The sequence below is a fragment of the Spermophilus citellus genome (genome assembly GCF_964194105.1).
Source record: "Spermophilus citellus genome assembly, chromosome: 10".
In the NCBI taxonomy this organism is placed as follows: Eukaryota; Metazoa; Chordata; class Mammalia; order Rodentia; family Sciuridae; genus Spermophilus; species Spermophilus citellus.
The window spans coordinates 134,220,178-134,245,440 of NC_138197.1; the positions used below are offsets into that span (position 1 = coordinate 134,220,178).

General features: G+C 63.6%; 1 protein-coding gene across 4 annotated transcripts in view; it reads left to right on the forward strand.

The window, feature by feature from the left end:
* The window catches only part of GRAMD4 (GRAM domain containing 4), a 91,085-nt gene that overhangs the window by 26,867 nt on the left and 38,955 nt on the right, over positions 1-25,263 (forward strand). For 2 of the 4 annotated variants that reach the window (XM_081309240.1, XM_081309236.1), the window contains exons 2-3: positions 16,841-17,051; positions 24,245-24,365. In XM_081309240.1, the coding sequence (XP_081165366.1) occupies positions 16,890-17,051; positions 24,245-24,365 (283 nt within the window). In that variant the 5' untranslated portion in view covers positions 16,841-16,889. Of the gene's footprint in view, positions 1-12,402; positions 12,955-16,840; positions 17,052-17,583; positions 17,742-24,244; positions 24,366-25,263 lie in introns of those variants that run through there. The other 2 variants (XM_081309237.1, XM_081309238.1) reach the window with 2 other exon arrangements.

Below are 25,263 nucleotides of genomic sequence, written 5' to 3' on the forward strand. Positions count from 1 at the left end.
GGGTGCAGTGTGGGACCGTGAGGTCCCTCTTTATCTTGCCTTGTCTCATGGGGGCTTAAAAACTGATGACTGCTGCTGTATCAGGAACTCGGGCCTCCAGCTTTAGACCCTGAATCGAGGGGGGCCTGGACAGTGGTGGTGGCTCCCTTGGGGAAGCCTGCGGCCCCGCCCCACGCTCTGCAGCCAGCTGGGGACCATGATGGGACGTTGGGCCTGCCTCACCCTGAGGACTGGAGTGGCTGCCACCCCCTGGCTCAGCCTCAGGCTCCACGGGGCAGGGGCCTCCTCATGTCCGTGTCCCCACACTTGGCTGAGGGCCAGGCACAGATGTCGAGGGCACCAAGGTGTTTCCGAGGAGAGTCTGTTGATGCCAGCCCCTCGCCCCCATGCTGTGCCCCAGGCTGGCTCGGGCTTGGCTGGCTCTGCGTCGCAGGTGGGGCCACCTCTGCAGGGACCCACGCTCCAGGGGAGGGGCCAGCCTCACTGCCACCAGCCGCCGACTTAATTGACAAGTAAGTGTTGTTCCCCTAGGTTAGGCGGTGTGTTTTAATAACTGACGACTCAACTGAGGATTAGAGATAGTCGAGCGACTTGCCCGCCCTGGTCTGCAGGGAGATGGCTCATCTGCGTCGTCCGGGGACCTCTCCTTCGCAGCTGGGCGGGCTTCCTTCAGCCTCTGTGGTGTCCTTGCCATTCAGACGGTGGCAGGCCAGGTGGCACCGCGTCCCTCCACACCTGCCGAAGCCAGATTCCATCCCATGGCTTTGAATTCTGTGGCTCAGGTCGATGGGGACCAGCCCTGCAGTTGACTTGGAAAGCCCTGGAGCAGGGGTCTCCGGCGGGCGCCGTGTCCCACACTCCAGGGCTGCCTGTTGGTGGCCAGCTCTGTGCAGAGCGTCCACTGTCGTGTTGCGTGTGAGGAATTTTGGCAACAGAACGAGCCTATTATGACCTACTTATCAAGTATTTCAGAATCACATGAATATTTTGTCCTAAATTCTGTATAATTAGAAGATAGAGACTCCACGCTCATTTTTCTTCACCAACGTAACCTAAATTGCAACTCTCTCCATGTGGGTTTCCAAAAAGAAAGCATTTGAACAAAAACAGGAGGGGGAATTGCTCGAACCTGCCCTGGTGCAGGTGCCTGAGGGAACATGCCGGCTCAGGTAGCCCGAGACCTGTTGACGCTCCTGGGCCAGCAGGGCCTCTCCCGGCAGCACGGGCACCTCTTACTGACACAGGGTGAATTGGGGTCTCCTCTGCCAGCGCTTTCTCCCTCCAGCCTCCCCTCTGGCTGGGTAGGGCTTGCTTTTGCTGCAGGCCATCTTGGTGTGAAGGGGACTGTGGTTCCTGTCCACTTAGTGGGTATTTCCCTGGCACCTGCTGGACCCGAGCTACTGTGACCATGGGGTGGCTCTCAGAAGAGAGACTTGCAGGGTGGACCTGGTTTGGACCTCAGGTGCGTAGGACAGGATATGTCACCACCCTGGGTCACAGTGTGCTGCCGTGGTTGGTCCAGCATGGCTGTCTTGTCTGTTCATTGAGTCATTTTTAAGGGAAAGGGCAGCCCAGAGCTTGCCATCAGAATAAACACGGCCCTGATGGTCCCTACCCTCTACCCAGAGGTCCTCCCGCCTCCTGCACCTAGGGCTCCCTCCCACCTGCCATGTCCCATGTCCCTGTCTCCCCTGGGTGCGCCTTTCTCTGGCCCAGTGCTACACTGTCCTAGCTCCTGAGGCTTGCCCGGGGAGCCCCCTGCCTGCCCCGCATGCCCTCCTCCTGCTCCTTTTTGCAGAAGGAGCCGTGGTAGCAGTGGTCTGATCAGACGGGGTGGGTGGGTGGGATGCGATGCACATCCTGGGCCAGGGCAGGTATGGAAGCACACGGGTGGGGGCTGGGCGGGTTCCAGGGCGCCGGGGGAAGGCCAGTGGCCAGAGGAGAACTGGGCAGAGGCAGGAGCATCAGTGCCATAGGCAGGGAGTGCTGGGTACCCTGGGTGTGCAGGTGAGTGGAGAAGTGTCATTGTGGGTGTTCAGGGGGACAAGCAGAGCTTGGACTCGAGGTGCTTGCCCTGGCTGGGGACAGGAGTCTGGGCTGGAGGTGGAGGCTGTGGTTGGCCATGGCCTGGCAAGACAGCAGGTCGCTGGAGTGAAGGGGAAGTCCGGAGCCTGGAGATGCAGGGGTGCAAGGGGCAGGGCGGGCACTGGCTGGGAGGGGCCCGCCATCTCCTCCCGGGCAGCAGGCTTGCTCTGTGACCTGCTGGCTGCCTGCGCACCAGGGCCTGGGACCTTCAGGCTCCTGTAGCTGCTCTGAGTGAAACGCCAACTCACTGTGGGCTCTCCTGTGCCCACTGCCGGCAGACCACCTGGTCCACCCACAGGGCAGAGCCGTGGGGGAGGCGGGGCTCCGTACCCGCCCAGCACATGGCCACACTCTGCGTCCAGACTGTCTCAGCGACACTTGGGCACATGGAGATAAACAAGGGGCACTTCCTCTGACACCAGGGCAGGCTCCAAAACTAACCAGAGAGAGACTTGTCCTGTGTCCTGCAGGACCTGTGAGAACCTGCCCCCTGGTCTCCTTGCCTCAGGTTTGGAGGTGGCAGGACTGGCCATTGAGGTGTGTTTAATTCGGCAGCTTTGGGAGGTAGAGGCCTTTTCCTGCCTTGCTTCCTCCCAGGACGGGCCCTGCCCACAGGACCCCATCTTGTAGCCCTTGGGCAGGCTGTGCATCTGGAAAGTGAGGTGGCGTTCCGGGCCTTGGGGTCTTTAGGGCACTGGGTCCAGGGCGGGAGGACTCAGTACTGAGAGGAGCGCGGGCTCCCGTGGAGGCGCTTAGCTGTCGCGAGGGGAGGCCCTGGGCGCAGCGAGGGAGGCCTCTCTTTTTGCCCTGGCACTCCTGACCCCTCCTCCCAGCCACCAGGAAAACAGCTTTTGGGTTAGGTCTATCAGGGGCCGGAGCGTGAATGTGCAGAGATCTCCAACCCTGGCCCCGCGGCCAGGCAGCCACTGGCTTGGATGCAAGAGAGGCCCACTTTGCCCAGGACCTCGTGGCGGTGCCAGCCGGGTCCTCCAGGTCCTGGCTGTCCACCCAGCCCCTTCCCTACATTGCCCTGCCCCCATCCAGGGAGGCTGGGGAGGTGGGCTTCTGGGAGGGGCCTAGGTCAAGGGAGGTGTACAGAGCCACTGGCTGGGGGGCCCCACTCCGCCTGCCCCTCGCTGTCCTCTGTGTTGACCCGGCACATTGGACAGGGTTTTCTTTACTGAAATGCACTCTATGGCCACGTTGTTGGGGTTGCTTGTTGCAGGTTGGTGCCCTGGGCAGGTCAGAGGGCCACCTGACTCTGCAGTGTGACTTCGCTGCTTCTTCCTGGCAGAGCACCAGGACACACACTAGCTGGGCCCAGCTGCTGCTCTCTGGGAGGGGGCTCTGGCCGCCAGCTGGTGCCACCCAGGGCTTGGAGCCCTGTCTGGTCAGTGGCACTTACGAGGCCGATGCTATCAGTTTGCACAGGTGTGTGTGTGGCCAGGATGACAGATGTCACTGGCCCTGCCTGCAGTTGGGACGTTAGGCAGAGGACTACGTGAGCCTGACTTGGGCGTCTCCCGTCCCCTCCTCTCCTGGAGGGTGGAGGCGGGTGCCTCCTGGCTCCCTGGAGTGTGTACCTGGCCAGGGCTTTGGGTCTTCCTTTGACCTGGAGCTCCTGGAATTCGGAGAGGATGTCCCGGGGCAGAATTCCTGTGTCTCCTTGGGCGCTTTCCCACTGGCCATGAGATGCCCCCATCTTGGCGGAACTTTAAAGTCCCAGATGGTCTCACTGGCACCGCCCTTCTCACCCTGTCAACCCGCTCATCTGGTTACGCCGGGTCCCACGCCTGCCTGTTGAGCCCTGCCTTCTTGGGAGGCTGCCGCCAGGCCCCTGGGCCCCTTGGCTGGGAGGCTGTGGAGAGGCTCTGGCCTGGGCTTGGAGCTCACAGGGTGCTGTGGCGCTGGGCTGGGGAGACCCTGGCGGGGTGCAGTGAGCAGGTGCTGAGGAGCGTTCTGCGGCGACTTCAGGGGGCTGGGTTTTCCTAAGAGAAACAGGTCTGGAGCCCGAGGGCCGAGGGAGTGAGATGATGTGGTGAGTCGGGGCTTCAAGGGCTCTCCCTGCTGCCTTGCAGGTGACTTCCCTGCATGGTCTTAATTAGGACAGACGCAGCGCGGGCTGGTGGGCGGGTTGGCGGGATTCGGGTCTTGTTTCCACCTCCTTCAGGAGCCGTTTTTGTACCCGTTACCTTGGCGGTGTTTGGGGAGAGACTTCAATGACAGTTCTAGCGAGACGTGTGGGGGTCTTGCTGCTCTGCAGAGGAGTCGGGGGTCAGGCTGCTGGAGGAGGGAGGGACGTGTGGTCAGCTTATGCCTGGGGACCCCCGTTATGGGAAGCCGAGGACCCCGTCCAGGGCGGTCCTGACTGGGAGCCTCTGAGTTGCTTTCTCTCCTCCTCTTTGAGACTTTCGCCACCTGTCATTGATTTGATTGCTCCTGGGGCGGGGGAGTCTGACCGGCAGGAGCCCATTGTAAAGGCAGCAGCAGCACCAACTGGGCTGCAGCGGGGGACCTGCCGGGGAGGGGTCGCCGAGCAGGATGTGCTCCTTGGGGGGCGGTTACTGCCCGTGCGGGGGCAGACGGGATGGCGAGGCCTTGTGGGGACACTGCCTCTGTCACCTGCAGGGCTGAAAGAAGAGGAGCTGTGGGCCAAAGAGTCATGTCCTGGGGTGGGCAGGGGGTTGATGCTGGGCACAGGAGCCACTGCCTCATCCTGTGGTGTCACTGACCAGGGCTTGGCAGCCCTCTGGAGCAGGCCGGGGTGCTGGGTAGGATGGGGGTCCCGGGAAAGTGTCTGCACAGCGGCAGAGCCTGAGCTCCAGGGCCAGCAGACCAGGACGTCGTAGACCTTGCCAGAATCCCTCGCACAGCGCAGTGACCTCGGGGCCTGGGTCCACAGTGAGCCGCCGGGGCGTGCCCAGGCTGGGTGTGCGGCCGCACAGCACTGATCCTGTGGGACCTGGCTCTTGGTGTCAACCCTCAGGCAGCGTTTTCTCAGTGGCACTTTGGGATGTTATCATCACTTTGAGAACTAAATCACCCAGTGACCTGCATTGACCAGTGAGTGCACTTTTCCTGAGGGAGGCCCTCAGTGCCCTGTGGAAGGTGGAGGTTGAGACATCCCCAAGACCAGCCCCACACGGTCCGGCAGCCCCACCTGCCTGTGGACTCTGCTGCGTTCGCTGCGGCTGGACACAGCGCGTGCTTCGATGTTTAGCTGCCTCTGTGGGATGGCCATCGGGGCCTCTCTCTGTGGGCCTCTTGCTACTGAGTTGAGTGTCCTGTGCCTGGTGACCAGTGGCTTTTCTTCCTGCTGAGTGGCTGGGAGGTGGCTGGCTGCAGGTCTGGCCTTACCTTGAAGCCACCAGGAAGGCTTGCTCTTCACAAACGGTGGCCAGAGGGTCCTGTGGAGGGAGAAGCCCTTGGGCCACAGAACTCTCCCGAGTGCCTGTTGGAGAGCGGTTTCGTCTCAATTTCCCAGGGCTGGGGGCGCGTGCCCTTGGTTGAGAGGGGGCTACCAGCAGCTTGACCTGAGCTGTCACCCTCTTTCGGTGGCAGGATGTTGGGCCATCATCCAGGGTCTCCCCAGAGCCCTAGTGTGGAAGTGTGGAGGTCACACTGTTTGAGCAGAGGGGACATTTTCCGGCTTGGCCCTGAGCTGGGTGCGGAGCCGTGTGGGGTCTCAGGCCAGGGTCTTATGCCCTCATCTTCCTTCTGGTGGCCTCCTGCCCACCCATTTCCCTTCTGCTTCTCCTGTGTCTGCAGGCTGGGCCCCAGGATGGCCTCAGCTCTTGGCTCTGGGGTCACAAGGTCCCTTTTCCATAAAGGCTGTGGTTTGACCTGCAGAGCTATGGTCAGTGCTGTCCTCGCAGCGGGGCTGGTCATTACTGAAAGAGGAAGGAGGTGCTGGGTGTGGAGGCCTAGACAGGTCGCCTCTGGGCGCCAAGTCGCAGACAGCTGTGGAGGGCTGCAGAGCAGGGTGGCCGGTGCGTCCAGGCGAGCACAGGTGTGGACCCCCAGGTGCTCTGAGCGGTGGCTGAGAGGAGGGATCAGGAGGGCCCTGGGGGAGGCGGGGGAGAGTGCTGGCTCCAGGCCAGGGGTGTGTCTGAGAGGCTGAGGGTTTCCAAGGGATGCGGCAGGGCTTGGAGGGTCGTGGTGTGTCCTGCCCCGTGTGAAGATGGCATGGCCCTGATGCTGACCAGGAGACGGCCACTAGGGCCTTTCTGGGGCTCTGCCTCTGCTCTGAGGGAGAGGATGAGGTGGGTGGAGGGAGGGTGTGCGTCTGTCCCAAGAGGGTGGAGATTCAGGTCACACACTGTGTGGGGCGCCGTGTCCCTGGGGCGCTGGTCAGGAGTGGGTTCACCGTCTGTCCTGCTGCTCTGTGCCTGTCCCCTGCTTGTGCTGGGTGTGGTGGTGACCTCCCCTCCTAGAGGTGTGAGCCCCCTGGCACCCCTCTGTGTCCTGCCAGCCTCAGCTGCCTTTGCACTGATGGCCTCCGGCTGGTGTGGTCCTCAGCCAGGTGGGGCCCGGCACTGGCCCCTTTCCCTGGCCCTTGTCTTCCCCATGGACCACACCCGTTCGGGTTCAGGCCAGTGCCCACCTTGCTGGTGCCTCGACCCTTGGGTCCCTGTCCCTCCCAAGCTCAGCCCTTGGAGTGGGTGTTGTGGACCCTCAAGCCTAGTTGCTGACGCTGGCCTGAGCCCACCCTGCTTGACCTCCTTCCATGTGACATCCACTGAGGGTGAGCCAGGGTGCGCCGTGGGCCTTGTGTGGACCCACCCCTGTGAGCCCTGGACTGTGACCTGTGGCCGGCTTGGTGCTGCATGGGGAGGGAAGGCCATGACGCAGTGGACACGCCCCCCCAAGTTAGAGAGACGGGTCAGGCCATGAGGGACTGCAGTCTGGAGGAGGGGAGCTCCTAGCTGCCTCTCACAGGTGCTGTCCCCTTGCCTCCCGGCCCCTGCCTCAGCCTGCCCCGGCCTGACGTGCTGTCTCGGGCGTGCCTGGACGCAGCTGCCCACCAGAGCCCAGCTTCAGCCCAGAGGCCTGGGTTGTGATCAGAGGTCACTAGTGGGCTGGCCAGGAGTGCCCTGAGGATTGAGTGACCCGTGGTCAGGCCTCCGAGCCTGTCCCCAGCTCGTCCTTGGAACCGCCATGTGGACTGGCCTTGGCCCCCTTGAAGCCCTCGAGTGCTGCCTGCGGGCCTGTGTCCATTTCTATTTACCACGTTAGAGATTTAAACTGAAGAAACTAAAATGTTAATCTATTGAAGAATGAACGTCAACATACGGAGCTCGTTTTTAGCATTTAAAGAATTACTATCGAAACAAAGAGTGACTAGGGTCAGGCGTTCCGTATCTGTCCCCAGCTCCGGTTCTGCCGGAGTCTCCAGGTGTCTGCTCCCTCATCAAGGGACGCCGTGGCAGCCTGGAGAACAGCATTCTAGGTTATCACTAGGGTAGACCTGACCTTGTGGGTCCCCTGGAAGTGCCCCCTGGGCCACACTTTGAGAACTGCTGGCTTAGGCATTAGCTGAGGTTCTCGGCGAGAGAGGAAGTGTTGTTTTTATTTACATCCTTATTTTTTTTCAAACATTTAATTTAGAAGTTCAATTTATTTATTGAATTATTTGGTTCTGGGAATTGAACCTAGAACCCAGAGGTGCTTTACCAGCAAGGTACATCCCCAGCCCTTTTTTAAATTTTGAGACAGGACCTCACTACGCTGCTGAGGCTGGCCTTGAACTTATGATCCTCCTGCCTCAGCCTCCCCAAGTTGCTGGGATTGCAGGTGTGGCCACCGTGCCTGGCAGGAGATTGTCTTCCATGTGAGCTGTCTCCACGTTCCCGTCTCTCTCTGCGTTCCCCATCTTCTCTCCGCGTTCCCCGTCTGTCTCTCCTGGAAAGCCCTGGGCCGTCCCAGGGTTCCAGCACGTCCCGTGCCCCTCCTGCCCCGCCTCTCTGGAGCGTCCACTGTCGTCCATGCACGTCCTGGGTTCATCTGAATTCATCCTGTGAAGGTGAGAGGTGCGGAGCTGGCTGTCCTTTTCCAGAGGGCTTCGAGTGTCCCCACGTCATTTGCCGAGCATGTACCTCCTCCCTCCTGGTTTAAGATGTGCTGATCACAGCTGGGCCTGGCCTGGCCTGTGTGCGCTGCCCGCCCCAGGGCTCTGGGCCCCCCCCAGGGCTCTCTGCCCCCCCCAGGGCTCTGTGCCCCCCAGGGCTCTGTGCCTGCCCCAGGGCTCTGGGCCCCCCCCAGGGCTCTCTGCCCCCCCAGGGCTCTGGGCCCCCCCAGGGCTCTCTGCCCGCCCCAGGGCTCTGTGCCCCCCAGGGCTCTGTGCCTGCCCCAGGGCTCTGTGCCCCCCCAGGGCTCTGGGCCCCCCCAGGGCTCTGTGCCCCCCCAGGGCTCTATGCCTGCCCCAGGGCTCTGTGCCCCCCCAAGGCTCTCTGCCCACCCCAGGGCTCTGTACCCCCTCAGGGCTCTGTGCCTGCCCCAGGGCTCTGTGCCCCCCCAAGGCTCTCTGCCCACCCCAGGGCTCTGTACCCCCTCAGGGCTCTGTGCCTGCCCCAGGGCTCTGTGCCCCCCCAAGGCTCTGTGCCCCCCCAAGGCTCTCTGCCCGCCCCAGGGCTCTGTGCCCGCCCCAGGGCTCTGTGCCCCCCCAGGGCTCTCTGCCCGTCCCAGGGCTCTCTGCCCGCCCCAGGGCTCTGTGCCCCCCAGGGCTCTCTGCCCACCCAGGGCTCTGTGCCCCCCAGGGCTCTGTGCCCACCCAGGGCTCTGTGCCCCCCCAGGGCTCTGTGCCCCCCAGGGCTCTCTGCCCACCCAGGGCTCTGTGCCCCCCAGGGCTCTCTGCCCACCCAGGGCTCTGTGCCCCCTCAGGGCTCTCTGCCCCCCCCCCAGGGCTCTCTGCCCGCCCCAGGGCTCTGTGCCCACCCAGGGCTCTCTGCCCCCCCAGGGCTCTCTGCCCCCCCAGGGCTCTCAGCCTACCCCAGGGCTCTGGGCCCCCCCAGGGCTCTCTGCACCCCCCAGGGCTCTCTGCCCTCCCCCAGGGCTCTCTGCCCACCCCAGGGCTCTGGGCCCCCCAAGGGCTCTGGGCCCCCCCAGGGCTCTCTGCCCGCCCCAGGGCTCTGGGCCCCCCCCAGGGCTCTCTGCCCCGAGCCCTTGTGCATCTGGCCTTTCAGATTGCCCTATTTTTTTTTCCATTTGTCTTTCTCTAGAACCTTCCTGTGGGTCGTTCAGGGTCTTGTGATGGGTTTACAGATGGCCTTTGTATTAGGGGGTTCTAGAGGAACAGACCCGTAGCATCTATAGACAGACAGACAGACAGCTGGTCCACCCATAGTGACCGTTGCAGGCTGCAGAGCTGAGGAACCAGTGGCTGCGTGGTCCCAGCAGCTGCAGCCTCAGGACAAGAGGGGTCAGTGATGCCAGCCAGTCCAGCACAGGAGGCTGGACACTCCCCGAGAGCTGCTGGTTAGAGTCGGCTGTGGAAGAGAGAAGGGGCTGGAGTCTGAGTCCTCAGGAAAGGGCAGCCATCAGGAGCCCGCCCAGAGGAGCCGAGCGGGTCTGGGCCTCCTTGTTCTTTAACTGGTGAGGAACAGGCACAGGGGGGGCCAGACGGGCAACGGAGGGCCACCATCCAGGCCCCCAGCCTATTGGACAGTGCCGCCCACACCTGGGGAGGGTCTCTCCTTCAGTTCGCTGCCCCACCTGCCAGTCATGCCTGCAGCACCCCAGGGAGACCGAAGCCTCTTAGGCCTCTCTTAATCCAGTCAAGTTGACAATTCAGATTAGCCACCAGCCTCAGAGGGCACCCAGGGCCCGAGACTGAGTCGTGGTAGACGGCATCAAGTTTGCCTCTTACCCATTTCTAAATGTGCCACTCGGAGGCATCAGGCACATGGCCCTCAGCTGTCACCACCGTCCCTTCCAGAACTTCATCTTCTCCACCTGAAACCCTGTGAGACGCCAGCTCCCGCCCTCTCTGTCCGTTGGTGGCTGGCTTACTCTGCTGGCTCCCTGTCCTCCTGGTCTGTGCGTCCTAGAGGGCTCCAGTCCCCGCTTTCTGGCCCAGTGACCTTTCATTGCCCGTCTGCCCCCCACTGTGCCTGTTCCTCACCTGCAGGAGGACGCCTGGGCCGTCTGCCCCTTGGGGCTGCTGTGACGGGCAGCCGGGGATGTGGGGGTGCACGTGTCTTTGGGGCACCTGTGTCGGTTCTGTAGGGGTCGATCCAGAGGCGAGAGGAATTGTGTTTGAGGTTTTGAGGCCCCCATACCGTCCCTTGTGGCTGTGGCCTATCCCCACCTTGGCCCCACCCAGGGGGGCTGGAACCAGGCCAGAGCCTGCCGAGGAGTGCTGTGCCGTGCGCCACAGCTCTGCTGGGCCTCGCTCGGTCCCTGGATGGCCCTTGCAGGTGACAGGCGCAGTAAAGCCCTGGACTCCATTCTGCACCTGGCAGTGGCTTCATCTGCCACCCCTGAACCTCCGTGTCCCCATGTGCTTAGAAAGGGGGACCACAGTGACACTATTGTGGTGACCGTGTTTTCCGCGTAGCCAGGCCTGGGAAGTACTGGGGCCTTCAGAGCCAGGCTGTTTCTTCTTCCTGCCTTGCCGTGCTCCTCTCACCCTGCCTCCCAGCCTCTGTTTCCCCATCTGTCAGTTGGTTTAACAGCAGCCCTTCCCCCTCAGCACTGTGACCAGGACAGAGGGAGCCCAGGTGTAGGGAGATGGACAGTTGCAGGAGCTTGTCTCCCTTGCCCTTGGTCCTGTGCTTTGCCTGTGGGTGGGGTGCTGGTGGCCTTGTCATTGTGACCTTGGTTTTCTTGCTTTGCTCTGACTGAGATTCAGGTGGTATTTGAGTTGCGGGGAGAAGGCTCCCTCCTGGTGTCAGGTGGTCTGGCCCTGAGCAGGCTCCGGGGTGCACAGAGGCTGGAGAAATGCAGGCACAGTGGTGGGTCCCCAGGACACCCCTGCTGTGGGGGCCGGACTGAGGCCGGGTGCCCAGCGTGTTGCAGGTACCAGAGGCTCAGCTGCGCCAGGCGCCCTCCCCGTGTACAGCCAGGGCACGTGGCTCAGGGAGGCAGACCTCCCGCTCGGCTCGCGGGGACCGCGGAGGACAGGGTCTGAGGGCGTGGCCTGGTGTGCGCAGAGCCTTGTGGCTGGTGGGCGGCCAGGGGCTGCTGAGCACTTCCTGAGGTGGCTCCTGCTTCCCGGGGCCCCTCGGAGGCCGTGGGTGTTTTGGGTGTTGGGCCTGCTTCCTGCCCCTGCAGCCCCCCCCCCCAGGCCTTCCTGGGGGGTCTCTGCTTAGGGCCTGAGTGAGGGGCCGTTGTCGTCAGAGCCGCCCCTGCCTCTCTCGCCGTCACAGGGTGGTGCCAGCCCAGGGCCCAGTGTGGTTCTATGACGGTGCCGGTACAGGTTGGTCACTGTTCTGGGGGCGGCTCCGTCACCAGGTGCACCACCAGGTCCCTCTGGCCCATTTCACGTCACCCTGCCACTGCCTCAGCAACCCAGTTACATCCTGTGGCTGGGGACCCTGGGCGTGGAGAAAGCTCCCGTCCTGTCATGCAGCCAAGGTCGCCTGGCCAGGGCTGCCCTGCTGCCCCTGACCACAGGTGAAGCGACCACCCGGAGCCCCCAGGGTGGATCCTCAGGGCCGTGGAACAGGTGTCGCTCCACCTCGTGTGGTGTGGGGCACGATGAGGGTAAGGCGCCCCTCCACCCTGCACAGGAGAGGCCACATGTGGGGTGGCTGTGGGTCCCCCCAGCTGGGTGGTGGGACTGAGGTGGCAGGCGGTGGGGAACACAGGTGAAAGCAGTGACCTGGACAGGGGCAGTGGCCCAGGCAGCGCCCCAAGGCCGGGAGGCCTGGCACCGCCCGTGGGGACCTGGCCTGGTCACAAGGGCAGTGAGAGCAGGGGTGGCCCCTGCGTTCCTTGGACGTGCCCCTCTGCCTCCCGGGCTGCTTTCCCCTGCAGGCCACTGGGAGCCCTTGCACCTCGCTCCTGGCTCTGCCTCTGGCCCTCCCCGAGCTGCCGCCGGAAGTCAGGTAGGTGGCGCATCACAGTCCCACTCCACGTGTGGGCGCCACGGCTGGGCCTGGCCGAGTGCTGAGCTCAGGAGCTCCTGAGCTGGCTGTCCCCAAACATCTGAGTTGGCAAAGTAAACATTAGGTAAGATCAAAAGCAAGCGCAGTGTGAGACACCCGAGACGCGTCTGTGTCACGCCAGTCTGTCTGCTGGGCACGTCTCTGGGTTGCTCAGGTCTCCGCGGGCGCCTGGTGCACAGTGAAGGCTGCCGGCCAGGGCAGATGGGCAGGTCAGGCTTCTTGTCCCTCCTGCAGGGTGTCCAGACTGGGAAGGCGATGGGCCATGCTGATGGGCCGTGGGAAGCTGGTGGAGGCCAGGAGGGTGCAGAGTGGACAGCACATGACACCCAGGTCTCCCCGCAGCCCAGACTACAGGACCAAGTGGTGAATGTGGCAGGGGAGGTGGCCACCAGTGACCAGGGCCGATGGGGGTGGGCTAAGGGCCATACCCCAGGTCCCAGCGCCGCAGGGGTCACACGGCCTGGGAGACAGGACTGGCTGGCCTGAGCTGTGTGCGTGGTGCCAGGTCCTGGGCCTGTCCTGCAGGGCGGCTGGGGCACCCAGGTGTGGGCTGGAATCCCGGGTGTCGAGCAGGACCGGCCCTCGTCCTGCTGCGCCCTGGTCCTCTGGTCACCTTGCACAGCCACAGACCCTGCTGGTTGCTTGGTCCTCACCCCCTCTCTGGCGGCCCCAGTTGACTGGCCTTCTGGGGGTCTGTGATCCCAGACCTTGACGTTTAGGGCCACTTTCCCCAGAGGACTGAGACCTGGAAGAGCCTAGGCAGGTGGGTCTTGCTGGCATCTTGAGCCCTCGAGGGCACAGGTGGGAGCGCGAGTGGGTGCCTGTGGGTGTGGTTCCCTGGGATCAGGGGAGGAGCCACCCAGAGCAGGGTGTGGGCTCGTGTGGCTGCTGGGCCCACCTTGGGGGGCGGTGCAGTGGAGGGGCGGGGCTCAGGCAGGTTTTTTCAGTCCTGGGCTCGGGAAGGGAAGCAAAGCCTGTGGTTCCAAGCCCAGGGCCCAGACACTGCCTCCTTTGTGTGCCGGCTGCTCAGCATGCTGTGGTGCTCCTGTGAATGGGTGGGAGCCTGGCAGGCTGCCGCCTGAGCTGGGGCGTCCTGGCAGCTGAGTCCCCCTCCCGGGCAGGCTGCGGAGGCCCAGGAGCAGATGCCCGTCCCTGGGCCTGTGGTCTCAAGCGGGTGTCAGGCATGTGGTCACTGGGAGCATGTCCTCGTCGCCGCAGCTAAGGGGGTCCAGGCACGTCTGCTTCCAGGTGAAGGCCCCGGAGGCGGGCTGGGGGCCGCCATCTGGCTCAGAGGAAAGCTCTGACCCCTGGGGGCAGTAGGCCCCAGGGGCGTCTCCTGGAGCCCCGTCAGGTCCCGAGCAGCCCAGGGAGGCCTCTGAGGAGGGAGGCGGGGCCACCTGAGAACCCAGGGGTAGGCGGGGAGCCAGCAGGGGAAGGAGCTGGTTCCACTTGGTGGCAGTTTGGCGCAGTGGCCAAGGGGAGCGTGGTGAGCAGGAGGAGGGGAGGCTGGGTGGGCCGCGAGGGCCCGGGCGGGGTAGCGGGGCAGGGAAGGGGCCGTGCAGGACACAGGGTGTGGCTGAAGCCAGGAAGGACTTGGCCTGCGGGGAGGCCCCTGCTCTGGGGTCACAGGTGGAATCTGAGGTCCCGCCCCGGGAGCATCAGCACCCAGGAACCCGCCTGGGTTTCTCCTCCTGAGCATCGGGTGCTCTGGCTGGGGCAGCCTCCTCCCAAACTCACGCCACCTGCAGCCTGTGGGTGCACCACACTTGGAAACTGGGTCATCACCGGTGTGCCGGGACAAGCGAGGTTGTCCTGGTGTCAGGTGGGACACTGAGGAGCCTGGCACGGGGTGCTGATGTGGCCGGGGGGCCATGTGTAGGCCAGGTGTGGGGAAGCACAGCCTGGACTGTCCTGCTGGCCGGGTCGGTGGCCTGGACTCTGGCCTCCTAGACAGAGCGTGAAGAGTCCATCCTTCTGAGGAGTGGGCGGGTCTGGGCTGGGAGGAGCCTGGCTCTGGGGGCTGCATTTCAGTGGCCCTCCCCGGGCCCACGTGCCCAGTCCCGTGGGGTGGCCGGTGTGAGGCCGAGTGGGTCACAGGCGTGTGTTGGATTCAGATGCCTTTGTCCCCTTGACCTTGCTTGTGGCCCCCTGCTGCCTCTGTCCCCTCTCCCACTGCAGCCACCTCCTGGGCTTGCCCAGACTGAGAGGGCAGGCAGCCCAGTCCAGAACCCCAGGCAGGGCCCTTGGGGAGCAGGAGGCTGAGGCAGGAGGCTGGTGTGCCTCTTGCTCTGCCCAGGGTTGCGCAGCCCCGCCACCCGGCTGACCTCCGCCTCCTTGGTGCTGCCCCCGCCCGAGCGTTCTCGGCCTTTCCCGAACGGCGCTGCCGCACGTGACCCCTGTCTGTGGTCCCGGGCCTGGGCAGGACCCAGCGTTCAGGTTTCAGTTTTCAAGACCAAGTGTCCGCACGTTCTGGACGCACTCCACGTCCCCGGGCTCAATCAACCCCCAAAGTGGCTGAGTTGGTGGACCTTACGTTCTGAGGTTTACCGTCATGGACAGTTTAGAAGAGCGCAGGGGGCTGCAGCGCTGTGGGGGGGCGCTGGCCTGGCCCGGCTCTGCAGGAGGAAACCGCGCAGGTGCTTAGAGAGCTGTGAGGACCCCCCGAACGCCGTCCCGTGCAGGTCCTGGCCCCGGGTCCCCTCCACGCCTGGTGACCAGCTTGTTGCGCTGGGCGGTGGTGAGGGTGTCGCTCAGTGTTGCCATATGCACTGTCCCCAAGGGGCATCGCCACGCCTGAGATGCCCCCTGCACCTGGGGCCGGGGCCAGGGTTCTGTCTTGGAGGGGACCGGCCCCGGGGGTGGCTCCCCTGGTGGGTGCTGAGGTCCTGTCTCCCCGCCAGCGGCTCGCGTCCCCCCCCCCCCCCCCCCGCTGTGCGTCTTTTCTGTTTTTAGTAAAGGTAGGTTCTCACATTTGTCCGGTTGTCCTCTAGACTTTTCCACTTTGTGACTTTATTTTTCGGTCCTTAATATAGACCGTTGTCTGTCCCCTAGGATTTGCTGAGGAGAGTTCTCTCCTTCCTAAGTGTCCCTTGGTCCCCTGGGATCCCCTGTCCCTGTACGGGATATTTGTCCACGTGGCCAGCATGAGCCCCACCCTCCAAGCTGTGGCCACTGCCCCACCCACAGCACCGCCCACTGGTGGGCTCCCCTGGCTCCCAGGGGACACTGGGCGTCAGGAGTGGTCATGCACATTCTATTTCCTTTGTCCCACACCAGGGCCAGCGGCAAGCTGCCTGTTGTGCCCAGTGAGCTGGACTGGTCTGCTTGGCAGCACCCCAGCCCCTGCCCTGACGCCATGCGCCTCAACAGCCCCGTGGCTCAGCAGGTTCTGGTACCTCCAGGCTCGGTCAGGGGTCCCCACTGGGTTAACCCTGGCCTGGCCATGATGCCAGGTCCCCACCTGGCCTGGCCATGATGCCGGGGGCCGTGGAGGAGCTTGGGCTGGTCAGGGCTGCGGATAGTGACAGTTCCGTGAGGACTTCCTGCTGCTGCCCAAACAGGAAGCTGTTCCCACCTGGGCGCTTGGCGGAGACCATCCTGCTTCCACCTGGCGCTCTCCCTACGTGGAAACGGCCTGAGTCCCAGGACACTTCCGCCTGGCAGGACCGCTCCTGTTCCAGAAGGAAGACCTCTGCTCAGGGAGGCGCGAGCAGCAGACGGGCTGGGAGCCCAGGTGCACCTGAGCCCCGCGCTCTGGGGGGACCGGGCCTCTGCTGCCGCTGGGTCAGAGTAGTTTGCTGGCCCTGACGCGACACTGGCCCTGCAGCCGTGTGACCGACGCTGGGGTTGGAGCTGCGGAGCCCTCCCTGCCGGGCCAGCCCTGCTGCAGGCCTGGGGCTGAGGCTGGCTGCACGTGGGGAATAGCCACCTGCTGCCCCCTGGAGTTTGCGGTTGCCATGGCTTCCTGGTTCTTTTGGGCCAGAGGTGTGGCAGGTGGGCACCCCAGGGCACACGAATCCCTTTGTGTATATACGTGTGGATTTACACAGTCCTTCGTGCAGCACAGAGCACACAGTGTGGCGGGGCATCAGGCCCATGTGCTGTCACACTGGGCTTCTGCCAGCTGCCCGGGCTGGACAGGGAGGAAGCTAAGGTGGCCAGCACCCTGCATCTGAGGTGAAGGTGGTGCCCAAACTGGGAGGGCTTCTCTAAGGAGGTGAGGCCCCCGCCGAGTCTCCATGCAGGTGAGGCCCAGAGCAGGAAGGTTTCAGGCCAAGGAGAGACGTGGGCCGGCGTCTGCAGCCGGGGGTCCACCCGCTTCCTGATGGTTGGTTAGGACCTTAGAGAAGTTGGCCCTCCTGCTCTCAGCGCCACTCCTTGCCTTGCCCTTGAGTCGGGGGCTGCTGTGTGGGCCAGCCTGGCTCATCTGGACACAAAGGCCCCTGGCTTTCCTCCTGCCCTGCTCAGGCCAAGGGTCCTTGCTGTGGTGGAGGTGGCCAGAGGTTCTCAGCTGCCAGCTGGGCTGGCCTGGGTGGGTGACAGTTGGCCCTTCCTGGTGGGAGCAAGGTAGGGGTCTGCAGGCTGGACTGTCCACTCTGAGGGCAGGGGCTTCTTGAGAGCAGGTGTGACTGCACCCCCCTTTCTTCCAGGGAGCCCGCCCGTCATGTCCAGGTGAGACAGAGGCGCTCGGTGCTGAACATGCTCAGGAGGCTGGACAAAATCAGGTTCAGAGGTCACAAGAGAGAGGACTTACTTGACCTAGCAGAGTCTCCAAATGCCTCGGACACCGAGTGTGGAGACGAGCTCCCCCTGAAGATACCGCGGACCTCGCCCCGCGACAGCGAGGAGCTCAAAGACCCTGTGAGTACACCACCCATGTGTCCTTGCGGTTCCTCCATGCGGGCTGGGTTGGCCCTGTCCTTGGGCGGCCCAGCAAGGGTGGATGTAGGCAGACTCCTGTCCTGCCCTGGTGGCTCCAGACAGAAGTCCGGCCTGATTCTCATCTCAGCTTGCTGCCCCCTCCGCCCCCACGGGGCGCACTGCAGGGCCTTGTCCTGGGTTTCTGTTCGTCACCAAGGTGTGTCCCAAGCTGTGTTCCTCGGCCTTCCCCGTTGGCTCCTCTGGGTGGTTGGCACACACCTTGTGCCGAGGGGGTGCTCAGGCTCCACCTGACCCCTGGGAGCAGCCGCATGGGCCAGGCAGGGGCCTTCCGGAAGCTGCTGGCGCCTGGCTGGACTGCCTGGCCATGCCAGGGCGTGTCACCAACCCCCACTGCTGGCTGGGCCCTCCTCCCCGTGTGTGCTGCCAGTCACAGGGAGCCTGTCATCGGGCAGCAGGTCGCCTCTGAGCGCCTCAGCTGGACCTGTGGCCTGGACAGGAACAGTGCTGAGTCGTCTGCCCTCCGGAGCTCAGGTTTCCTGGGGGCGGGGTGAGCGCTCAGGCCCCTGGTCTTCCTGGGTCACTGTGGTGCTCGGGTGGACCGCAGTCCTCCCGTCAGCCCAGAGCCGTCTCCTGCCGGCTGTGGATGCCCCCATGTGCACGTCAGGTCTGGTGCGTGTTTCTCCCAGCCCTGAACCCGGGTTTCCTTCCAGGTGTGCTTGTGATCACCGGCTCCCGGCTCCCTGTATTATTCATGCTTCATCATAGGGAGGTGCCGGCGCCTTGCTCTGCAGAGGGTTAATAATTTATTGGCACCATCTCCTGGGAGCCTGGCTGCCCGCTCATGCTGCCCATCCTGGGAGGGTGACTCTGTCCCCAGCTTTCGGAGGCCGTGGTTGGTCCTCTGGGTTTGGGTGGGGATGGACTGGGCCCTGGCTTGGTGCGTCCCGGGCACAGGGGATGTGGAACAGTAGGGCGTGTCCTGACACAGAGCTGTCTTGTCTGGCTGGCCGTGGCCCTAAGTCTGGAGTGGTAGCTTTTGAGCATCTCAGGAATAAGAATCTGTCCCCCCAGTATGTGCTTCTGAGCTTGGTGGGGCAGGGAGTCGGGGACCCCACACGGAGGCTTAAGCTAGGCCAGTTCATCCATCTGTCTGTCCAGCCAGGGCTGCAACAGCTGCCTTGCCCTAAGTGTGGCCTAGGCAGAGGCCTGGACTTCCGGCCCTGCCATCGGGGTGAGTGTGAGGCAGTGTGTCAGAAGAGACAGTGGCCTGGGGTCTCCAGGGCCAGCCACCCTCAGTCAGGGCTGCACTCAGCCACCAGCCAGCTCGAGGCTGTGAGCTGGCACCATGCAGACCATGGGCACAGGCGTGGGAGACCGTGGTGCCCTGACCAGTGCAGCCACCCCCGTGATGTCTGCCCAGCTCATGCAGCCCAGGGCCCTCTCCAGAGGTGGCCTGTGCCTGTGGGCAGTGTGCTGCCAGAGGTTCTGAGGTGGTGGCCAGCATGGGGCACGTGCAGGGCGGGGGGCCTCTAGCAGGTGGTGCTTCGGTGTTGGTGAGGTGGGCTCTGGCCGGGTGGGCACTGGCGTGGGGACTGTGCCCCGGACCTTGCTCCAGCCACTGCCGTGCTCTGCTGTGCCAGGTCTCGGTGGCCGAGTGGGGAGTGTCCGGTTGGGGGCCTGGACTGTCCGGCTCCAGGACTCCCAGTGAGCAGGCCAGGGGCTCACGAGCAGGAGCCCTGAGGCCTTGGCTCCAGATCCTGCCTTCAGGGGGTTACCTGCCAAGTCCATGACAGGGAGAGGGCCTGTCCCTGGGGTGCGCTGTGGCCCCGTGGGGTATGGTGGTGGTGGGTGGGTTGGAGGGTCAGCAGATGGTGGCTGGTCAGGGGTGTCTGGTACAGATCTGGTTGGAGAGTAGGATGCAGGACCACGGGGTTTCTTGGACCGGGGAGTCCCAGCAGGGGAAGGTCAGTGTTGGAACTGGCCACTCTAGGTTGGTTATTTGAAGAATGTGGGTTCCTGGGGCAGCAAAGAGAGCAAGAGGGACCCTGCCGGGGCATGGGGCTGGTTGGAGGGTGGACTGGTCATAGGAAAGGCAGGCTGTGGTCTAGGGCAGCTCTGATGTGCCAGCCAGTCTGTGAGGCAGGAAGTGTCCTGGGTGACATGTTGGGGGGGGCTTGGCACCCTGGGCGTGGCTGAGGGAGGGGGTGCATGATGGAGAGGCTTGGGCAAGGTCAGACTGTGGGCTGGTGTCCCCTCCTTGGAGGAGGAGGTGCTGGGAGGGACATCCCCACCCTAGATTCAACCCTGAAGGAGAAGCAGGCCCAGGGGCCTCCAGGGGGACCAGGGCAGGTGGTTTGGCCTCAGTGCCTCAGGGCTTTTGTAGTATTGGGGGTTGAACCCAGGGGATCTCTGCCACTGAGCTGTACCCCCAATCTTTTTTTTAAAATTTGAGATAGGTCTCACCGATTGCCCAGGCCGGTCTCAGGTTTGTCAGCCTCCAGCCGCAGCCTCTGGACTGAGATGTGAGCCGGGCTCGGCAGCACCCTTGGTCTTAGCCGGGCAGCACCGCATTCCGCCTGGTTCTGCCTTGGAGAACACAGGGAGGAGAAGCCCGAGCCGGCGGCCGGCACCTGCCTGCTGTCAGCCCACGCTAGTTGTACCTGTTCATGACCATGAAATAGTAATTCAGAACCGGCCAGTCCTGGGCTCCCGCTAGGAAGCCTTGTCCTGAGGTCATACTCCTGGGGCCTGGCGCGGGGCAAGCAGGGGTTGCTCAGCCAGGCCTGGGGCCACCTCGCATTGCCCATCCCAGGAGGTGATGGCCGCGCAGGTGCCTTCTGGTGCCTCAGCCTGAGCCGGAGCCCGGCTGCCCTCGGTGGGAGCGCTGGGCATGGGTGTCCGCGTGTCCTCCCAAGGGCTGCTGTGGGCGGCCTCCTGTGGGCTGTGTGGATCGTCCTCATGCCCACCAGGGCCCACCTGCCCTCCCCAGCACTGGTGTCCGCAGGCTCCTCTCTGCTGACCGACGGGCAGAAGTGGCGCTCCGAGTGGGTTCCCCTTGCGTGGCTTCTGTTAGGAGGCTGTGGGCCATCTCGGCATGCCGTTTGGCTCCGTTCATCTTATACTGATAAACCCAAACGGCAAATGTGGTAACACGGTAACGTAAAATCTGTCACTTTAATGATGGGCACGCAGTTCAGTGGCCTCCGTCTCCAAACCTCTCCTCACTCCAAGGGGAGAACTCCACCCATTCACTCCCTCCTGCCCCTGCCCACTCTGGCTCCCCAGGCCCTCTCTCTCCGTGGCAGGGACATCCATGAAGACCCCACAGTACTGTCCTTCTGTGCTGGACGAGTTCCCTGTGGAGGCCCAGGGTCCCTCCCTGTCGTAGCAGGTCGGCTCACCCCGCTTCCGTCTTCTGTGTGTTCCTACTGGGAGGGAGGTGGGGTGGGCAGGGGTCCTGTGTGAAAGCCCGAGAGGTGGGTGTGCCGGGAGGGTGCAGCGGGCAGGGTGCTGTCCAAGGGAGGCCGGGTGGGGTGGAGATAGGGGGCGTGTCATGCGCGTGACAGTGCCAGGCCTGCGAGGAGGCCATGAGGGGAGAGTGGGCACTAAAGTCCTTAGAGCTGGGGGGGACCTGGGGTGGCCCCGCCCACGAGGCAGAGGGGCAGATGCCTTGGACTGTGGGAGATTGAAGAGGGTCCCCACAAGGTCCCAGGCTCCCTCCATACACAGCTGGAGAGCTCTGAGCAGGACCTCGCAGCAGCTTCCCCTTCAAAGAGTGGCTCCAGGAAACCAGAAGGAGACGTGGCCACCCCCGGCCACAGTGGCTGTGCCAGGAGCCCCAGTCCCCTGCCACGTCCAGGCTCCTGGCTGCAATCAGGCTTGCTCCTCTGACGTCTGAGAGGGGGGCAGCTGGTGGCCTTTCAGAGGGGTTCAGGCCCCAGCATTTCAGAGTAGCACCCTGGGGTCTTGTCACCCTGTTGGGACCCTGACCTGCTGGTCATCTCCCACAGAACCTTTCTCAGTGCCCCTCATGCCCAGCCAAGCTGCTGCCCCTTCCGGACCAAGGCTGCCAAAGTCCATAGAGCTGGGCAGCACCCAAGGCGCAGGCCTTCCTGGGCCCAGGTGCCAGGGATACCCACAGAGGGACATGGACTGGCATGCTCGTGTGCTGCCGGTCGGCCACGGGACACACCGCTGGCTTTGGCAGAGGCGGCTGGGAAAGGTAGGTTGGGTGCCCGCCTGCTCCCCGGGTGGAGCTGCCCCACACCAGCCTACCCTCTGCTCTGTGCCTGGCACGTGGCCACCCCACGCCCTTCGAGGCACGTTGGTTGGCAGGGCGAGTGGGCAGGGGTATGGGGCACCTCCCAGCTTCCTTCTCGCCCCTCAGTCACTTGAGCCTGGCCCTGCCCGGCTGGCGTGCTCAGAACAGGGTGGCATCACAACCTGGTGTGCTCAGCTGCCCTGAAAACATGGCTTCCGCCACAGCCCGCGGAAGCCAGGGGGGCCGCACCTCCCGTCTTCCTGCCGTCGGCCTTGTGGCTGGAGCGAGGGTGCTCGTGCACAGGCTGTCGGCAGGGCCAGGGTTGCCGTTCCACACTCTGGGCAGCTCCTTTCTGGGACTGTCAACCCCATTTGAAAGATAAGGAAGCTGAGGCCTTTGGTTGTCACAGCAGAGCCTGGCTGTCCTAGGCTCAGTGGGGCCTGGGGGCTCTCGTGCTCCCCTCCTGGGCCCTGTAGACCCTCTGACCACGCCCTCCTCTTCCTCTGAGGCCTGTCACCTGTCTCCTAGTCACAGGTGGGCACTGATTCGGGGACTGGGACGTTTTCTGGGGGAACAGTCACTTCAAGCGTGATTGGTTCTCCTTCCTTCCTGGGGGGCCCCCAGTCGTAAGGCAGGGCTAGACTCGGGGACACGGAGGTACATCCTGGCTCTGGCCCTGATTACCACTGACTGTCCTCACCTCCTTCCTTGCCCCTGATGGCCAGGGATGTGGCCACTGGGCCTGAGCAGGGTTGGCCTGTGGCTCTGCCTCCCGCTGCCACTCCAGGCTTGGTGTCCTTGCTGTGGACGGGGGTCCCCATGGGGTGCAGGCCCAGGCCACGGCTTCTTGGGACTCCAGCCTTGCCTTGTCACAGAAGGAAGGACCCTTCTTTCTCTGCGTTGCTGGAGCAAACGCCAGGGGGAGCTATCCCCCGGGTGGGTGGGCTGTTTCCTGTCCTGCACGGGTCCTTGGTTCTCCATCTGGTGCTCTGTGCTGGATCATTCACGACCAATTCCTGGTGTCTACAAGTCTCCCGGGAAGGGCCCTCTGTGCCTCTGCCCGTGCCTGGGACAGCCGCAGCACGGCTTGCCTAGGTCACCTGCGGCGGGGCCTCCAGACAACGGGGAGCGTCGAACACACCTTCCAGGCCCCGCGTGGCCCACACTCCTGGGTGCCCGCACTCCTGTGGGGTGCAGGTTTCTTCAACAGAAAGAGCAAGTGAAACATTGAAAACGTGGGTGGCCAGGGGAGGGGCGGTCAGAGCAGAAGGCCACGGGGCGGGAGCTGGGCAGGGTGGGGCTGGCCGCAGAGCTTGGCTTGCTGGATCGCATTTCAGTTCAACATTTATCACCACCTTGTCCTTGAGACAGGCCTTGCCTTGCCATACTGGGGGCAGGGTGGCGAAGTGTGACTCCAAGAGAATGGGGGGACCTTCCAGGAGGTGCATAGATATTCGGGGAAAGGGAGATGGAGACCAGCCAGAGTCAGGTCAGGTGGCCTGGAGTTGCCCAGGGTGCCTAGGGATGAGCAGGTTGCTTGTGGCCCAGCGTTTGTTTGGGCGATTAAAAAGGGCGTTTTTTGTTTGTTTGGTTTTTTTGGTAATAAAAAATGTCTCAGACGCCCAGCGCACTTGAACCAAAGGGGAGTGTGCGTGAACCCCACGTGCCCTTCATGCACAGTGGTCCTGGTCTCCTGGCCACTGCCTGCCCTCACCCTCTGGATGATTCTGGATTGAATGCCAGGCATTTGGTCCTCTGCCCGTCTCTGCGGCGTGGTGAGCTGGTCTAAACACTGAGGGCCAAGCACAGCCACAGCAGCGTCCCCGCCTGGGACAGTGGGCACTGCACTCGGCGGCTGCTGCCCACCTGGGTCTCCATGCCTTGTCCAGGCTTTGCGATTTGTCTGGTGCTAGCTGTGTGGAGCGCCTGGGGGTGCGCGTCCCAGGGTTCTGAGTGGACACCTGGCTGACCTCACCCCTGCCTTGTGAGTCCCGCAGCTCCGCCCGGGGCAGACCCAGGTGAGCCACACAGTCATGGGGCACAGGGCTTTCCCTGTCCTCAGGGTCCTCTGAGAGCGTCTGTCCTGTGGACAGTGTTTTGGGGTGCGCCCCCTCTTCCTGCCTGTGGCCTCCCAGCAGGTGACAGATGTGTGCAGGGTGGACCTGCTCTCCTGGCCACGCTCTTCCAGCACATGCTGTGTTAAGCATTGCCCAGCCCTGGAGGAGGTCTGGGGACCAGGAGGGGAAGGCAGCTCTGCTGTCCTTGGCCAGGCACTCGGGTCAGCAGCAGGATGCATCTGAGGGGTGACCATGTGAGTGTCCCGTGTGGACAGGCCTGGCTAGTGGGTGGGCCTCTTGTTTTCCCTGGGAAAGGTGCAGGGTGCAGAGCCGCTGCTTGCTCTGGGCTCGTGGCCGTGGGACCAGTGGCCGCAGCTGCAGCCTGCCCCCGGCTGCCCGGACAGGACAGTGGTCACGTCAGTCCACACGGAGCTGGCAGGGTGAGGCCCTGGTGTGGCCTTCGCTCTCCCTTGTCCCCCACAGGCCTTATCCTGCCTGAGAGCCCTTCTCCCCAGCTTGCTCTGCATGGTGTGGACATGGCCTTGGCCCAGCGCCCACTGTGAGGGCAGCGCTGGACACTGGGCACTTGGCTTAGATTTTGGTGTCTTGTCTTAAGGTCGAGCTCCTGGGAGCTCCGGGGTGTCCGCCTGGTGGGGTGCTGAGGCGTGCCGGTGAGGACCTTATGGTGCAGTGCCCGTCTCCTGGCCTCATGGACTGGGCGCTGCGGGGCCCTGGGGGCCACCGTCCCTCGCAGAGCTACCGCTGCTCTCCCGAGGCCTTGGGCCCATGGAGTGGACCGGCGGGGTGAGGGCTTCTGTCCAGGGTCCTCTGAGCTCTGCCTGTCTCTCTTCCAGGCTGGTCCGGGGACCCTCATCATGGCCTCAGGGGTCCAGGACTTCAACCGGACAGAGTTTGACCGGCTGAACGAGATCAAGGGCCACCTGGAGATCGCCCTACTGGAAAAGCACTTCCTCCGTGAGTACCAGGCGCTCTGGGAGGGCACAGGCCCCTCTAGGGGTGGGCTGAGCTGGGACACGGTCTTACTGCTGTGGGCCAGGAGCTCTACCGTGGACATGGGACTGGGCCAGGCACGGCCCACGTGGCTTTTGGGGCCTGGAAGTCCCCGCACAGCCCTTTGGTTCTGAGCCTGCGTCTTTGCCGGCTGCTTCTCTGAGCCTGGTCCTCGTCACCTTTGCTCAGTGTGAGGGGTAAGAGAAGATCCTGTGGGGAAGGACTAGAATGTTCCATGAGGACCTGGACCCTTCCAGTCAGTCTGGCACGGGCGTCTCCCACCATTCAGAGCTTATCTGGTATTTTGTAGGAATCCGGTTTTGTGTTCTGGGGCTGGGGCTGGGGCTCAGTGAGAGGCACTGGGTTCCGTCCTCAGCACTACTTAAAAAATAAATAAATAAAATAAGGGTGTCATGTTCATCTGTAACCAGAAAAAATACTTCTTTAAAAAAAGGTTTGTGTTCTGTTAGTCACGGGTCAGGGAGGGGTGCAGTGGGTTCCCGGTCCTTGGCCGCCCGCACAGCCCCGACTTGCTGGGGCCTGGCCTCCGAGACTAGAGATTGTTCTGGAGGGGCCTGGGGGTCCTGGCAGGGAAGAGTCCCTGGCGGCTCACTTTGGATATTCTCTCTTCTCCTCCGTGTCCTCTGGGTGTTACGGGGAGGGCAGGAGACAGGGAGAGCTCGAGTTGCCCTCCTGCTGGGTGGAGCCCCCGACCAGTAAGGGCCTGGACCAGACAGACCAGCCCTGAGCCCATGCAGGAGCCCATGCCCGTGATCCTGCCGTGGGGCATGTTCACAGCTGGTACGACGGCTGATGCGCTGCTCTTGGGAGGAAGGTGCAGGAAGGGGCAGCTTCAGCCCTG